Source organism: Chroicocephalus ridibundus, chromosome 13, assembly GCF_963924245.1.
Source record: "Chroicocephalus ridibundus chromosome 13, bChrRid1.1, whole genome shotgun sequence".
NCBI classification, from domain to species: Eukaryota; Metazoa; Chordata; class Aves; order Charadriiformes; family Laridae; genus Chroicocephalus; species Chroicocephalus ridibundus.
In genome coordinates this window covers 11,647,377-11,661,579 of record NC_086296.1, presented here as the reverse complement: position 1 = coordinate 11,661,579, position 14,203 = coordinate 11,647,377, and the positions used below count along the sequence as shown (strand labels likewise).

Here is a 14,203-nt window from a genome sequence, read left to right as displayed (position 1 = left end):
ACAGTACTTGAGTGATATTTATTTTAATAGTCTAGAATATTTCCTATTCAAAACATTTACATTTGTTTACACTTATTTATGGGTGTAAACCGAGCAATAAACTCTGCCTTCCAAGAGCGCTTGGTACCACGGACAGCTCCAGGTACACAAGCGTATCGTAGCAGCACTACACGAGGAACGTTCAAGGCGGCCGTTCATTTCTAACGGACCTTTCTGCTCTCAGTTTATAGCAGCATTGGATTGTTATTCCCAAATATATAATTGTGATGGTCATCCTAAATTGTTCTTAAGTGGAGTTCACTCAGGGCAGCAGACAGAAAGATGTTAAACATGTCTGTCTAAACTCAGCTTTCACCTATAAATATGCAAATTGTCCCACCATAGTAGAATGTGGTTCTTGTGTACTCTTCCAAGCTTACCATTATACAATGGGGAGAAGTAAGGCAAGGAAAATACTCTGAGTAGGCACGGTGTGCTAAATTACATATCTAATGATGCAATGTTACAATTGTGCTGTAGTATTTCCGTCTCTTTAAAAAATGTTAACAGCAGAATGTTTCTGCAGTGTGAAATTCTTAGAAATAACTCATCCCTTTTATTTAAAGAATGTGTTTATAGTACTAACCTAAGTTTGAACACAACCATGTTTTCCCAAGTTACACCTGTTGTTTATAAATCTTCAGCTTTAGACTTTCCTCCATAGATGTCGAATATTGTAAAAAAATAAACAAAGAGGTAATCTGTGGTGAAATGTATCAAAATAAGTGAATTAAAATTCCTGAAATTTCATGGTCAGGTAATATGGACAGTTACCAAATAAAACAAAAGTTATTTCTAAAAGCAGATTTTGCTCAGCAATAGACATATTTTGTGTGCTTTTCACAGTTATGCTGAAACACTATTATTGACACTGTTGTTTCCTCTCCTACAGAGTCGAATGGCAGAAAGTTTGCGTCTCTTTGATTCCATCTGCAACAACAATTGGTTTATCAACACTTCCCTCATCCTTTTTTTGAACAAGAAAGATCTGCTGGCAGAAAAAATCCGACGCATACCCTTAACAGTCTGCTTTCCTGAATACAAAGGCCAAAACACTTATGAGGAGGCAGCAGTCTACATCCAACGCCAGTTTGAGGACTTGAATCGCAACAAGGAGACCAAGGAGATCTACTCACACTTCACCTGCGCCACTGATACCAGTAACATCCAATTTGTCTTTGATGCAGTGACAGATGTCATCATTCAGAACAATCTCAAATATATCGGCCTCTGCTAAGAATCCTTGGGCTTAATCTGTTTTCCTGAAGTGATAAGAAAGGGGCTAACCACTTCCACTTCTAGTGGAAAAAAAATGGGGCAATGCTTAGTAGCCCAAGAAGAGAAAAGGGGAAATCTGATGTATGTACACAGTTCCTCTTATGCCCCCTTAACCTACTACATCATTTTTCACAAATATGTGTTTATGAGAGCGAAAGCCTCCTCTCCAAAAACACACACGCAATCCCCAGTGGAAAAAGTATCCAACAACTCAAAAACCCCAACAAAAACAATAAAAGAGATTGAGGCATAACTCTGTGGAGATGTTTTCACCACAGTCACTGCACTTTTATTCCATTTGTTTCATTCCATTTCCTACAGTGGGAGTGTTATCATGTTCTGTGTAAGAAATAATTCTTCATCCAGTTGTCCTAAAATTTTACAGACACGAAGATATAAAGATGGTGAGTGACAGATGAACTTGTTTGCAGGATGTGGAGCAGAATGGTTGCGTTGGGGAGAAAAGCTAGTTCGAACCAGAAGCTACAGAAAAGGAGAGTTTAAGCAAAATACTACTTAAATTTGTAGAGAATGGGCATGCACCCACAATATTGGTACACACAACCAAACAGTATATACACATACATCATGTATGCATACGCACATGACTCACAGCATATACTATGTACACACTTTTGCTTTACTTTACTGTTTATCAAGGACATCTTGCCTGTTAAAGGAATTGTTGGTGCACAACTGTTCTGTGATTTCCAAACTGACTAGCAGCTCTTTTTGGTCTTTAAGGCTTCAAATATGCAGCAAAACTACATGAGATGAATCTATGAATAGGCCAAATTAAGGTCAGTGTTTCTTCTACTGGTAAGGAGTTTTATACATCAAAACAGTCGTCTTTTACATCTTTTTTTGCCAAATATTGTGGTGTTTCACAAAAAACAAACTATATTTAAAAGTAGGTTAGTGTTCCTTTTTTAATCCAGATAAAAAAATAAATCACAAGGCAATTTTTTAAATTAATGTTGTGTGTCTGGATTGCTGAATGTGAAAGTTGCCAACGGACAATTCTGTTCCACTGCTCCAAATATATTCTGGGAATTGTAATATTGTAACAGATTTCCCAAGAAGCAGGAGCCATGGAGATTGTATAGTATATAGGCTCCAAAGTCTTTTTTTTGTTGTTTTTCTAATTATTTTAAAAATGTGATGTATTATTAGAAGGTTAAAGATGAGCGATATGAACAATAACTAAATGTCTTGATATTTCAATTTAATAATTTAAATTATTTACAGTTTAGTGAAGTTAAGGAAACTGAAGAGATGCATTCCTCAGCTCCAGGTTTCATCTCATAAAGAAACACTACTGGATGAAGTAACATTCCAGCAAAAGTTTGAATGCATAAGAAGTTCAGTGGGACAATACTGGAAAATCTCAAATGGATCATATAGACCTGAGTGTTTGGTCAGTTGATTCGTTCCCCTGCCATAGAAAAGACTTCTTAAAGACTTCAGTGTAAAGTTGGTGTGTAAATATATGTTTGATAATTGTAAAGCACATACGTACACAGAGACACAGACACACATGCACACTGGAAAATAACCTTCTACTTTTGTTCCCCCTATGTACTATGATTAGTGCAAGAAATTTCAGCCAAGGGCTCTAAGAAATTTAAAACAAAATGGTTAATAACATCAACATTTAAATTGTCCACTTAAAAAAATAAATAATTCAAAAGATACTGAACGTGTCTATAGTGTGTTCATTAATTAGTGTTACAACAGTTACTTAATTGGATAATGTTTGTGAAGCTTTCTTTCCTTTATGACAGACTGCTGAGTTTTGTTTATTTGCTCCAGCTCTTTTTCCTCAGTTTATTCACCAACATTCAACAATTTCAATCTTAAGCAATTATATTTGAGCAACTCAGTAAGATTTAAGAGATGTGTTCCCATTTAGTATCTTTACATATTCTGAATGCATATTATTGTTATGGTTTTTTTGGGAGATGGTTAGTAGCAATTTCAGGAAAGAAGTTGTAGATCAAGATCTATAGGAAATATCAGGAGAGAAGCAAGATACGTAAGAAGCCTACCTGCATATTGTCTTACACAAGCAGGTACTTTATTGCATGGATATCTATGCTTAGAAATACACATCTAGGTATAAGCACATATAAAAATTTTTGAATAGTGCCTGAAGTTCGTCTCCTAAACCTGTATTTAAAGATAGAAAAAAACTTGAAAAATATGTTCACATTTTTGTACTACTGGGCTCTCAGCAAGTCTCCAAAATCAAATGAAAGTCACAAATTCATGCTTGTGAAAAGTTAGGCTTTAAGAAAAATCTAAGTACTTTTTAAAAATGACCATATAAAGTGATCTATCAGCATAAGTCTTATTGATGGCTTTTATTGAATTTTTCTTGAAAATTCCATCCATTCAGACTATAACAAGGTTCTTCCAGAACATCCTCTAACTGAAATCTTTAGAAGTGTGGATGTACATTAAGAAAAGGTGCAACTCTTGCATAAACAGCATAAACTCATAAAAATAATTTTTTTAGAGGATGCTAGATAAACAATATCCCTGGAGTTTAAACAGAATTTGACTTAGAACCCTTCACCCCATTAATCGTGTCTGAGACCAGCTGAAAATATTTGAAGTGCTTGCATAGTTTCATCCCTTTGTTTGCTTCTCGGCATTTCTACAAAATGCATAACGAAGTCCTGATCTTTTTTAGCTTATGTTTAAGAATCCTTCTTTTGGTCTATTTGAGAATATCTAAATTCAAGCTAGGATTTTTTTAAGTGACCAGGAGACTTAAGCTGATAATGAGCTGCGACTGCCAAGAGAACTATAATACTCTTGAAGACAGTAGCTCAAGCAATAATCATTTTCAGCCTTGCTAGAGAATGCAGCCATAACGAAATATATTCTCTGAGGCTCAAGGCATGGGTTAAGACTTTCAAAACTCTTCAGACCAGACATAAATGATAATGGGGAAAAATCTGTCTAATTTTGAACATGATACTTTATCCACGTACTAAAGACACAGGGCCCCCTTAAGCATTCCCTGTCAACTGTTACACCTGAAGAACAGAGGCAAAAGAGCCAATGAGGCTGTGCCTTGAAGGTATAAAAGGTTTGTCATGCCACACAGGGAGTATTTAGGTGTTGTAATAAGAAGTTACTGTTGCTTGCTTGAGAAATTTGCAGTCAGACTGCTTGACTTGGTGAGTTTACTCTATATTGTAATTGTTAGTACAGTCCATAGAGCTCATACAGGATCCTCTAAGCTCTGTTTACTGTAAAAGTGCTATCATTTACTTGAGAAACTGCACAGTATTTCTAGTCTAAATTGCTTTTTATAGTGTAATATCCTATTATTAGCCAGCTGAAGTGTGAAAAAGGTATAAAATGAGCCAGGGCTTCCTTTTCCAGTGAGTGGACCATTAGATGCTATGCTCCTTCACCTCTAGCTTTCATGGTACTGTGGCCGTTTGAGACTAGTGAAAGAAGGGACAAGAAAACACTGGCATTCATTAGAGCATAGCTTCTTGGTAAGAAAGCTGGATAGGAGAACTAAAAATAAAAGTGCAGTCAGTTATGAGGAGGGTAAGAGACATTTTATATTAAAAAATAAATCTTTATTCAACTAAGGTCTTTCCAATGTAAGTATTACAGGCAACCTACAATATAAGTGGAGAACCTAGGATATTTTAACAAAGGCCTAAGGGTATTTCTAAAGAAAAGGAATGCGTTGCATTACTCATTGAATGAAGGCTATCTTGGGAAGGAGACAAGAAATTGAAGCACTGTGTTCCTACTTAACTTAAGAAGAGCATAGGCATGGGGAGGTATAAAGCAGTAAATAATCAGGTTTAAATAATCAATTCACATAATCAGGTTCTCTGAATAGCAATTCCTTGCTATTAACTCTCTAATCATTTAATTCCTATGATGTTTTTGATCTTAGTATTCTGAGTAACTCATGGTTACTGTTTTCTATCTGAAGAATTCAAGATGTTAAAATAAATTGTTTTACACAGAAGTAAAGTAATTCTATTTTCTGACTGTAGAAGAAAACTGAAGCACAGGGAAGATAACACTAAAAAGTCTGGGCTGAGGACAGGTGCTGAAGTGAAATCCCTTGACTCTTAGTTGTCCACCTGGATAAATCATGCAATTAAATTTGCATCTATTTTCTCAGTTCTCAGGTTTATCAGTGATGCAGTGTACTGCCACCTGAAAGAGCTGCATTAATACAGCTGGGATTTCACTTCACCTGGGCAACAATGACATTCACAGAAGAGATGTTCCATCTGCTGCAATAAGAATGCCATCTGTCCTTTTATCATGTGCAGGTCATACAGCAAAATAAGTTTCAAAGGGAAAGAGGTATCCTTAAATGGTCCTTATCCATAGATCTGATTGGTTATAACGTTCCAAGGGTGGAATAGTGGGGAGACTGTGGGTCAGTAAAGTAGGAGAAATATTATCTCTTCAACTCTTCCCAAACAGATGTTCTGGCAAGCTTAAAAATCCATTGCCCTATCCAATCCATCTCAGGCTTTGCCTAAAAGGATTAAGTAATCATAAAAGACAGAACAGATAATGGGTAAGAATTATTACACTTTTCCAGTATTAACCATAACCTATTGAAAGATATTATTTTTTTTCCTGGAACTATTTTTGCAGTTGTTATTGTCATTTATCACTGCTTAACACCCTTGCACTAACATTGTTAAGTATTGCACGTCAACAAATTGTTTTCACAGAGTGAAAGTTTTTTTATTAACTTTTCCCATGATTGCCTCATTTTCTTCTGCTGCTGGTTCTTTTCCCTCATCTATCTCTATTGAATACATATATCTGTCTTAGTTTTGTCTTTCTTCTGCCATTAAGTATTGCCACTAAGTTGTTTCTTCTGGAAATGTTACTCCTCAATGTTCTCCAAATCTTTGTGGATTTTCCCACCATTTGGTTTTTAATGATCGCACTGTTCCTAGAGGATACTGGTATACATCCTTAAATTTAGGAATCAAAAATAGTCTGCAAGTGGATTTGCTGAAAATAACCATGTTTTCCTAAATTACTCCTGTTTGGAGAAAGAACAGGTGGCCTGGCATAGAGCTAACTGGAATCACTGACCACTTTGCAGTGAACAAAACCAACTACACTTCATGCCAAATGCATGTTGTACAGCTCATGTTCCTTTTGTCTAGTGTGGCACATACTGCTTTATTGGCCCTGTAAATTACCTCAGCTCTAGAAAACATCAGAAATCTAGCTGTAGAATGGTATTTTAGTTGCTGACTTCCTTCAGCTGAGTCAAGGTACATCCTAACTCCTTATCTGGATGTAAGATGTAGAAGTAAATGCAAAGAGGAAGACAATTTCTTGGCTAGCTGAAGAAGGATGAAGAATTCCCAAGCAGATACTATTGCCGTATCTGTAATATGTCAAATTAATTATATTGGGCCTTGTGACTCTTACTACCTATTGGAAAATATTTGCTGCTCTCCCTGATAATTCCCCAAATTGTCTCATAGCAAAGAAATGGTTCTAGCACCTTTTTGGGTTTTTTGTAAGTAGCCATCTATGTGAGTTCATGCTACAGTAACACAATTCTGCTCAAGGAGTTATCTTCTAACTCTTAAACACAGGTGTGTATATTTTTATATATATGTTATATTTCTGTCTAAATGAAAAGAATACATGGCTTGAAAAACACATTTTTCCAAGGATAATTACTCAGAGATAACTTCACAGACTACATGTTAGCTCAGCTTCTACACCACTGATCCTACATACTGTACATACCTGACTGGCTGAGGATCGCGGGTTTTGTCTATTCCCCCACCCACCCCCAAACTGTCAAGGGACATTGTATGATAATTTGGTCTGTAGAAAGCTATGCAAGACTAACTTTAATCTAGTTAAGGACTTCTATCCTGAACAAGTCTTGGAGGCTTTTAACAGCACAAACATTGACAGAGGAAATAGTCAAAATCTGGCATCATTTCATAGCTGAAGAAACTAAGCTTTCGAAGAGAATTTCACCTAGAAAGGTATGACTCAAGCAAGCTATAAAGAGACTGCTAGACATATCATGCTCTCTGAGATATCTGAATATAGGATCAGAAGACAGAGCTTAAATTCTGCTTGCTTCACAGACGTAAAGAGTTCCTCTACATTCATTTTTAATTTCTTATAAATAGAAGGGGGGGCAATAGGGAAAAAGTTGGCCTACATGTATACAGAGCATGATCACTGCAAATACATTAGGATTACACTAAATGCTGAGAATTAATGAACAGAAAAAAACTTATTCAAAAGAGACATAAATATCAGGTTTCTAATAAAGTAATTCTTATTTACACTTAAAAGGAAACTGCAATGAAGGCGCTGATGCACAGAATTTACCAAATAACTAATTTTACAATTATTTAAATATCCTCTATTCAACACTACTAATTGCCCTTCTCTGATTTTTGGAGATGAAACTCCAGAACCATTCCCCAAAACAAGTCTCAATGTTAATTTGGTTTGGAAAACATGATTCTTATGTGCCACCAGTACCTCAACTGGGAGAGGTAAAATGAAGAAACTGGTATCAGTCTTAGCTTAAGAGAAGCCTCACTGAAAAGCAATTCACACTCAGAGAATTGTAGCCTTTCTGGTAAATATAGGCAACTTTTACTAAGTTGGGACTGTAACAAGATTTGGAAGCTGGTCTTCCTCTGGCGGAAGTTCCTGCTCACTTCAGAGCTGCTGTGAATTCTTTGCCTTCAATCAAAGGCAAGGTTTTGAGGAGAGACACTGCTTCAGTTGGTTCTCAGCTTTTGCGGAGTTCTCTGCTCAGCAGGGGTCTAATAATTCTTCAACTCTAGCAGGCAACTTGATTTTCCTTGTATAGTATAATCTCATATTTCCTGATTATCACCAAACTGGTTTTACACTTGTGACAGATCCCATCAGTGGTTCCTGACCTAAGATGACATATTCAGATGCCTGCAGGGGCAAAGATGGCACGATGGGAGTAGACCTGAGTGGCAGTATGGTGTACCACTTCATTTCCTCTGGTTTGGGCAATGTATTTTGATTTATGTGGCATTCTTAATAAGCAACCTTTTATGTTTTAGCACCACCAAGAGCTAACGTTGCTTACTGCTACACTAAGTGTCTAAATAGAAGTGATGGTTCTAATAAAACGCTTTCTATGTAACACTTGTTTTTAGTCCCTGCTTTTTAGGAAGTGTCTAACTGCAAACACTGGGGAAAAAAAGCCCTCATTTGATCTCAGGGCTTTTTTTTAAGTTGCTTTTTTTCCCCCTAGAACTTTTACTCATCCTCCAGTGGAAGTTTTCATCTTGTGTAGCTAAACTTCCAACTTACAACCTACTTAGTAAATGCTCTGAGTTTTGGGAGACAGAACCTAAAAGCAGGCAGGTGTTTAAATGTAACATTAGTTGTAGTTTACTTCTGTAAGTCTCAAATCCGTATCTAAAATGGTATGTACGGCAGCCACCAAACCCTGAGGCAGTTTCCCTGTTTACACTGAAACCTTTCCAGTCAACTTAAGCTGTGCGTCATGCACGCATCTGAAAACTGCATCAGCAAAAGGAGACAAGCGCTCCTGCATCAGCCTATTAGAGATCTAGCCACATCTGAAGGTTGGAGTTAATAATAAAGTGCGGTACAGCAGGGACTGAATGGCAAGACTTATTAATGAATTATGCAGTTCCAAAAGGGCTAAGAAGACCTTAGCTAGTAGGGATGAATGGTTAATGATAAATAGTGATCTGCAAAAATTTGGCAATATTCATTTACTTCTGGTAATTTTTCTTCTCCATAAGTTTCTGTTATGATCCACATACTCACAGGATGGTATCTATCTGTCTACAGGTAAGGGACAGAATTCTTTAAAGGCAGTCAGACAGGTCAAAATTCACATAAGCCAAGTCCCTTTCTCATTTGATTTGAGAATATGTAAACTGGCTAGTTTTAGCCCACTATATTAATATCCTTCATATGGATTAAATTATTTAAGACCTTAAAAAGGGTTGCATACATTTAAAAATACATCTTTATATTTTCAGAATTCACATACACTCACTCAGCAAGGATTTAAGCATTCATTTAATTATTTTTTAAGCACCAGTAATGTAACAGAATTCCTCAGACAAGACACTTTCCTACTAATTTAAATAGTATAGCTTTTTAATTGATAATTTCTATCGACTGAAATTTTAATTTTAAAATTATAATTTTCATCAACTGCAAGAGTAAAGTTTAAGACTAATGTTCAGATTACAAAACTATTGAAATTCTAATACTAGAATCTGGAAATAAAAGTAACAAATCAGCATAAATACCCTTAGTGTATAAGAGATTTAGAAAACTATAAATACAGATAATAAGGAAGTCATGTACAACCAGTACAAAACCGCGTTCTTCTGGCAAGTCAAATTCTCAGCTTGGATTCCTCTATTTAGACTGAAGCATTTAAAAGCTAGATGCCTGACTGATGAAATCAACCCAGCTTCTGTTTATCTCACTGGAGATAAATGGACATCATCAGTCATCCTAAACAAAGCACCTTGGATATGTCAGACTTTGTGTCCATGGAGATACTGATTTCTCTCCTGCTATGCAGAGTATAGGATGAATTGCTCAATTTGACATCTGAATTTAGGTGTAATTTATCACATTTTTAACTTCATATCTTACCAAGCCCATTTAACAATTTTACCTACTGGCAAACAATATTTGAATAAAATATCAGAAAAAGCAAACTACTACTTTGGTTTTTTACATTCACCACCTGAAAGCAATGTCCAAAACGTACCTTTAAGAAATAGTGTCTATGTGACTGAGGTCAAAGACACCTTACATCTGTGTAATACACAGTGCAGTGGATGGTGCCCTTAGCTGCTCATTTGGCTCCTGCACCAGGGCTTGCAAGGACCGTGGAAGGCATAAAACAAATTTCACATTAAAAACTTACTACAAACCCCATGTGCTGTGAAACTAGTGCACCATGATGAACAGCTGATCATCATTTTGAACAGAAGACGACAAAGTGAATTTTTGATGCAAGATTCTTAAATACAAATTTAAGCATGCAGTCCACACAACCTCTATCTTGAGCAGGTACCCTTAACTTGCATAAGACCCAAGAAAATTAACAGATCTAGTAGGATCTCCCTCCCCTTCCCCCCAGCCAGGAGTATTAACACGGGGCATTTCACTTGTTATCTATGTAAACCATTTTCTGTATTTTGGCTAAGTATTCTCACTATCATTACACAATTTGCAAATTTTTAGAAGTGCAAAAACAGCTCTAGAAAACATAGTTTCCTCCACCAATAAAAAAGATGACAGTTATAGCTTTTAAAGTTTTCTCTCAGAACCCAAAGAATAAATTCTCATACGAAAATTAACTAAAGAAAATTAAGATGAGCAAAAATAGAAAAAATACTGGTTTTAAATATGATTTTCAAGGAAAATGGAATAAAATAAATCTGGAAGATATTACATTGGGAATCGGGTAAATTTACCTATCTGCTTTGCCTATTTGAATACTTAACTACCAAAAAAAATCCTTACCTTCAGGTAATTTTGACATCATTTCAAAAACCTGATGCGTGTTCTTCCGACAGATATCTACTGGATCATCCAAGCACTCAGCGAGGGCAGAAATAACTCCATTTTGGATCAATCCTTGCCTGCAAACAACATTGCAGGGCAGATTTAACTAAGCATAATAAAATTCATCTATATTTGCAGGATGCTTAATTTTAACTAAATACCCTTATTTACATTGCACCTATCTTGCCAAAACTTAGAAATTCTGTTCATATTACTCACTGAAATGTCTTTATTGCTCCCCATACCATTAAGTAAACTCTGGAATTACACCTACCTACCAACATTATGCATAGCCATTATATAGAGGATTTGTGTTGTTTTTTGTCGGACAGTACTGTCATGATGTAGCAGCAAAGTCTTCAGGTTATCCAAGAATCCTATGAGACACAATAGTTCATTTTAAAATTTCTTACCTTCAGCAGTAATTTAAAATAGCAATACTCATTTTTATCTCACAATTTGAAGTGCAAACAATAAGAATTTTTATCTTGTCCTGATGGTGAAACTCTCTTTGCCATATCTCAAGAAGGGAAGAAACTTTCAAGTTTCAAGGCCTACTGCCAATAATGCCATGCTACAAACAAGCTGCTGACTTCTGTATCAAGTTAAATCCTATTCTTGCAAATATTTATGAAATGACATAACTCTAAAAATAACTCAAGTCAGTGGAGCTATTGATGTTTTTATAAAACCATGGGTTTGCACGATTGACAGCTACGATTTTAAAAATTTCTTTAGGTGTAGCATGGGATATGTAAAAACATGCAGCATTGCTTTTCACACATAGAAATAAAATTGGTGAGCCATTAATGATTATGTGGATACACACATAGCACTGACCAAAAAAGACCCCCAATCAACCAACAATCTCACATTGCTTCAGTTAGTGTTAAACAGTAACTTAATAAATTTTGAACACGATTATTGGTATCTCTTACCAGGAAAAAAACATGAAGGACGTAAATGGAGAAAAAAGCAGTGGCAAACTGGAGGATTTCTTCAATGTTACATAATGAGCTATGTAGATACACAACACACTGCTAAAAATTGCAAAGATAAGCTTGTGTGGCTTTTTTTTTTCCCAAATCCAAACTTAGATTCTTCCAAGTGCTGGGATAAAAACTTTGAAATTAGTGGTGGCTAGATATAATCTTGATGGGTTATATTGTCTTGTATCTTCATTTCTCATGAAGTTCCAGGTTGGTGTTTGTTTTTTTTTTGTTATAGACTCATTCTACAATCACCAAGATACTTCCGAGAAGGAGTTCTGCATAAAAAGATCTGATGTTTTATATCTCTAGTAAACTTATAGCTGGATGTGCCATGCTATCCACTGCTGAAGGAATCAATGGCAAAAGATGACTTCACGGATTTTGCAAATGAACTTGTAAACCATATTTAAAAATTATTAATTGTTACTTAAAAGGTTCATCAGAGCATCAGAGTTTTTTGCCCGTTATTATTATGGGATCTGAGTATTTCGAGCACCTCAAGCATGAAAAATCCAGGAAGGTACCACTGTCATATGTCACACCTGGTACAAAGTGTCTACTGAAGGGGGGAAAAAAAGGGATTTTGCATTTTTTTTCCTGCTCTAGGATAACTAAAAGCTTTTTTCTTTTCACCTTTCTAAGGAAAATATATCTAGTAGTTTTATGTTATTAGAAATTCCTAAATTCACTGCTTTACTTTTTTCTGAGATTCGTGAATAACAGGGTTACAATACTTTTTACCTTTTTAAGGTAAAACAAGTAGAGATTAAAACCAAAAAATCTTCATCATCATTTTGTGTCACCAAAGATATTGCAAAGAAAAAAGTAGTACACAAAAGTAAAGTGGGTTTTTCCCCCCACACTGTGTCAAAGCTTATGACAACAGATCACTTACCTATTTCTATTGCCTGGTAGACTTTTTCTGGGTCATGGACAAGATCGCAGAGCACCATCAATGCCCGCTGCTGAGTCAGTAGCTCAGGAGACTGTAACTCCTCATTCAGTTTAGGAAGGGCCCTCTTTCCAAATGCAATAGGAGCTTTTGTGGGATCTATATCAGGGGTCAGGTTGGCTGAGATACGAGCATGTGCCATCCCGAATTTTCCTGGGAAAGATTCTCCCTTATCCCTAAAAATACTCCAAAAAGACTGCACCAGGTGACTGGACAGATAATGCACCAAAAAGACAACTACTGACTTTAAACTGTGCTCTGTGTCCCAGAAGAGCTATTTTAGCGCACATTTGTTGCTAGGAAGCTAGGAAAAGCTATGAAAGAGGCTAGAACGCTTCGTGGTCATCAGCTGAATTGTCTTATCTGGTTTAATACTCTACTGAACACTGTAAAAAAAAAAAAAAGAGAGGGGGAAAGTTTCAAATTTTCAAATTGCGAAGTGAAGTAGTGGATCTTTTTCAAAGTGTTAAAGTGAAGTAGTCCAATGTACCGAACCAAAGAAGCGTCTCAAAATATAACAGAAAAAGAAATCAAAATACCATTTTTTTTAAAAAAAGCATTCTTTTAAAACGGGTCTAATTTAAACGCGCCCCCGAACGAATCGTTAGCGTTGAACAGAATCGGCGATGGCTGACTTCCCCTTCCCTCAAGAAAATGGCTCAGCTGACAGAATCATACAACCTCCAATATTTAAAACTGCGCAACAAAAAAGCCTACTGCAAAGTTAAAACACCTGCTAAACAGCTGCACTTCTCTCTTCAAAACAGAAGAAACAGACTAAACAACCAAAGGCACCCTGTCCCACCAACATGTCGCCGCCTCAGCCCGTCCCCGGGTTCCCGCTCCACAGCTCCTGCCCGCTACGCCACCGCCTCTCGCGCGCGCGTGCTCTGGTTACCACAGCAACCCGCTCTTTGCGTACACCCGACTCCGTGAATAAAAGCTACGCGGTCAAGCGTGCTCAGTCCGCTCCTGCGTCAACAGCGTAATCACCGCGTTTGACGGTGGCTGCTGCGAGAGAGTAACGTCAACGGCGTAGTTGGCGAATTAGAAGCCGGGACGCTGCTGGCGCAGGACATTGTGGAGCGCCGCGGGCGGCTGAGCTGAGGCGCGGCGCCTCAGGGAGGGGAGCGTGTGAGGGAAGGGGAGAGGCGCCGCCGTGGGGTTGCCGTGTGGAGGCCGTTTTACCTCGCTTCTTTCCTAAAGCGTGGAGGGAAGCTCTTTCCTCACCCCCTGTTTTTAAAGTAATTTCGTTTCAACAAAACTGAAAAAAATTCAGCTTGAACAAAATGGTGGTCGAGTTAATGGCAGAGATGTAGCAGGCGAGTGCCTT

At 37.0% G+C, this 14,203-nt stretch overlaps 2 protein-coding genes across 2 annotated transcripts in view; one reads left to right on the top strand and one right to left on the bottom strand.

Annotated features, from left to right (window-relative positions):
- The window catches only part of GNAZ (G protein subunit alpha z), a 68,171-nt gene extending 65,161 nt beyond the window's left edge, over positions 1-3,010 (top strand). Inside the window, exon 3 of the mRNA XM_063351084.1 lies at positions 932-3,010. Coding sequence (XP_063207154.1) covers positions 932-1,276 — 345 coding nt within the window. The 3' untranslated portion in view covers positions 1,277-3,010. The remainder of the gene's footprint in view (positions 1-931) is intronic.
- RSPH14 (radial spoke head 14 homolog) overlaps positions 1-13,750 on the bottom strand; it is a 95,808-nt gene extending 82,058 nt beyond the window's left edge. Inside the window, exons 1-3 of the mRNA XM_063351085.1 lie at positions 12,814-13,750; positions 11,201-11,303; positions 10,885-11,003 (exon numbers count right to left, since the gene is read on the bottom strand). Of these exons, the coding sequence (XP_063207155.1) occupies positions 10,885-11,003; positions 11,201-11,303; positions 12,814-13,012 (421 nt within the window). The 5' untranslated portion in view covers positions 13,013-13,750. The remainder of the gene's footprint in view (positions 1-10,884; positions 11,004-11,200; positions 11,304-12,813) is intronic.
- Between the last annotated feature and the right edge of the window lie 453 nt (positions 13,751-14,203).